Raw genomic sequence first — 1,430 nt, forward strand, 5'->3', positions numbered from 1 at the left:
GTCCCCGTGGGGGGCCCCCCCCCAGCCACAAAGACTTGTGTGTGTTTCTGAGTGCTGTGGCAGGTTGCTAACCATTGCCCCTTGGATTATGGGGGCTTTATTCTGCTCCCTGTCCCTGTCTTCCAGCTCAGGGGACTAGGTACCCAGAGAACAACTGGTCTTTGCTTGACAGCCCTTTCAGGGGAGAAATTTTTCCTAATGTCCAACCTAAACCTGCCCTGGCACAACTTGAGGCCAGATCATCCTGAGTAAGTTTTAGGAGCTTACCTGGAGCTGCATCGCACCATGTGCAAGTAGCTGGAGATTCTTTCTCATTGACAAAAAGAAAGCTGACAGTATTTCCCTGGCTTTAAAATGGTCTTTGAAGCTAGAGTTGTAGGTGTTGGAGAAGTATACTGAAACTACAGAGTTGGAGCACATCCCTGGATTTCCCTGTTAGTAATATATGACACATAAGAATATGGTTCACCTGGAAAGTGGTGAATTATGGTTTTTCTCATTTTATTTTAAATGGAAACACAGAATTATATTTCCAGGCAATCTGTTTCCTCTCTGCCAGGTAGCAGCTGATTATGTTCGTGCACAAAAGGATAAAATGTCCTGGTCTTCTTTCATACCATCCTGACCTCTCTACCACCCAGGAGAAAGAATGAGAATTACTTTTTTTACCCAGATAACTTGTTTTTGAAACAAAATGTCTTGAACCTTTTCTTTGTAGAAAGCCCATGGTCTCTGTGGATCTGGACAAGTGATATTAAGAATGCAGGGACAGATGCCACCATCTTCTTCCAGATTTATGGAGACAAGGGGAAGTCAGATGAGATGAAGCTGGACAACAACTCAGACAACTTCGAAACTGGACAAACTGACAAGTTCATGGTATGAATCTTGTGCTAGTGATAAATTTGGCAGGGTATTTTTTTTCCAGGGCATTAACTTCAGCCTTGTACAGAAAATCAGCTGCAAGACATCTTTACCTCAGTAGCTCCTTCTGCAGTGGAGGTGACATCTTTCATTTTGGTGGTTATGCAAATGATTTTCCTGTGCATGGATATGGCTCATCTTTGCCAAACAGGGCTAAGGCTGGTGTTCCTGGGTGCTCAGGTGGTGATGACTTCACATTGTGGTGGTACTAAGTGACACATCTCCTCTGTGGCTCCTGAAGCAGATAGCATTCCCCACAGGCACGGCTCCACTCATGTCATAGAGTGCTCTGCACATTTAAACCATGCTTCTCTAAAGCTAATAATTTATCTATTTTCCCCCCAGTGCCTAAAAGGTTATTAGCTATTGTCCTGGTTTCAGCTGGGATAGAGTTAATTTTCTTCACAGTAGCTAGCATAGTGCTGTGTTTTGGATTTAGTACCAGAAGAATGTTGATAACACACTGATGTTTTCAGTTGTTGCCAAGTAGTGCTGAGACTACCCAA

At 43.6% G+C, this 1,430-nt stretch overlaps 1 protein-coding gene across 1 annotated transcript in view; it reads left to right on the top strand.

The window, feature by feature from the left end:
* LOXHD1 (lipoxygenase homology domains 1) overlaps positions 1-1,430 on the top strand; it is a 164,089-nt gene that overhangs the window by 55,328 nt on the left and 107,331 nt on the right. The window contains exon 11 of the mRNA XM_035903101.1: positions 719-879. Coding sequence (XP_035758994.1) covers positions 719-879 — 161 coding nt within the window. The remainder of the gene's footprint in view (positions 1-718; positions 880-1,430) is intronic.

This window comes from Egretta garzetta, unplaced genomic scaffold (assembly GCF_000687185.1).
Source record: "Egretta garzetta isolate BGI_Z169 unplaced genomic scaffold, ASM68718v1 scaffold179, whole genome shotgun sequence".
Taxonomy (NCBI): domain Eukaryota; kingdom Metazoa; phylum Chordata; class Aves; order Pelecaniformes; family Ardeidae; genus Egretta; species Egretta garzetta.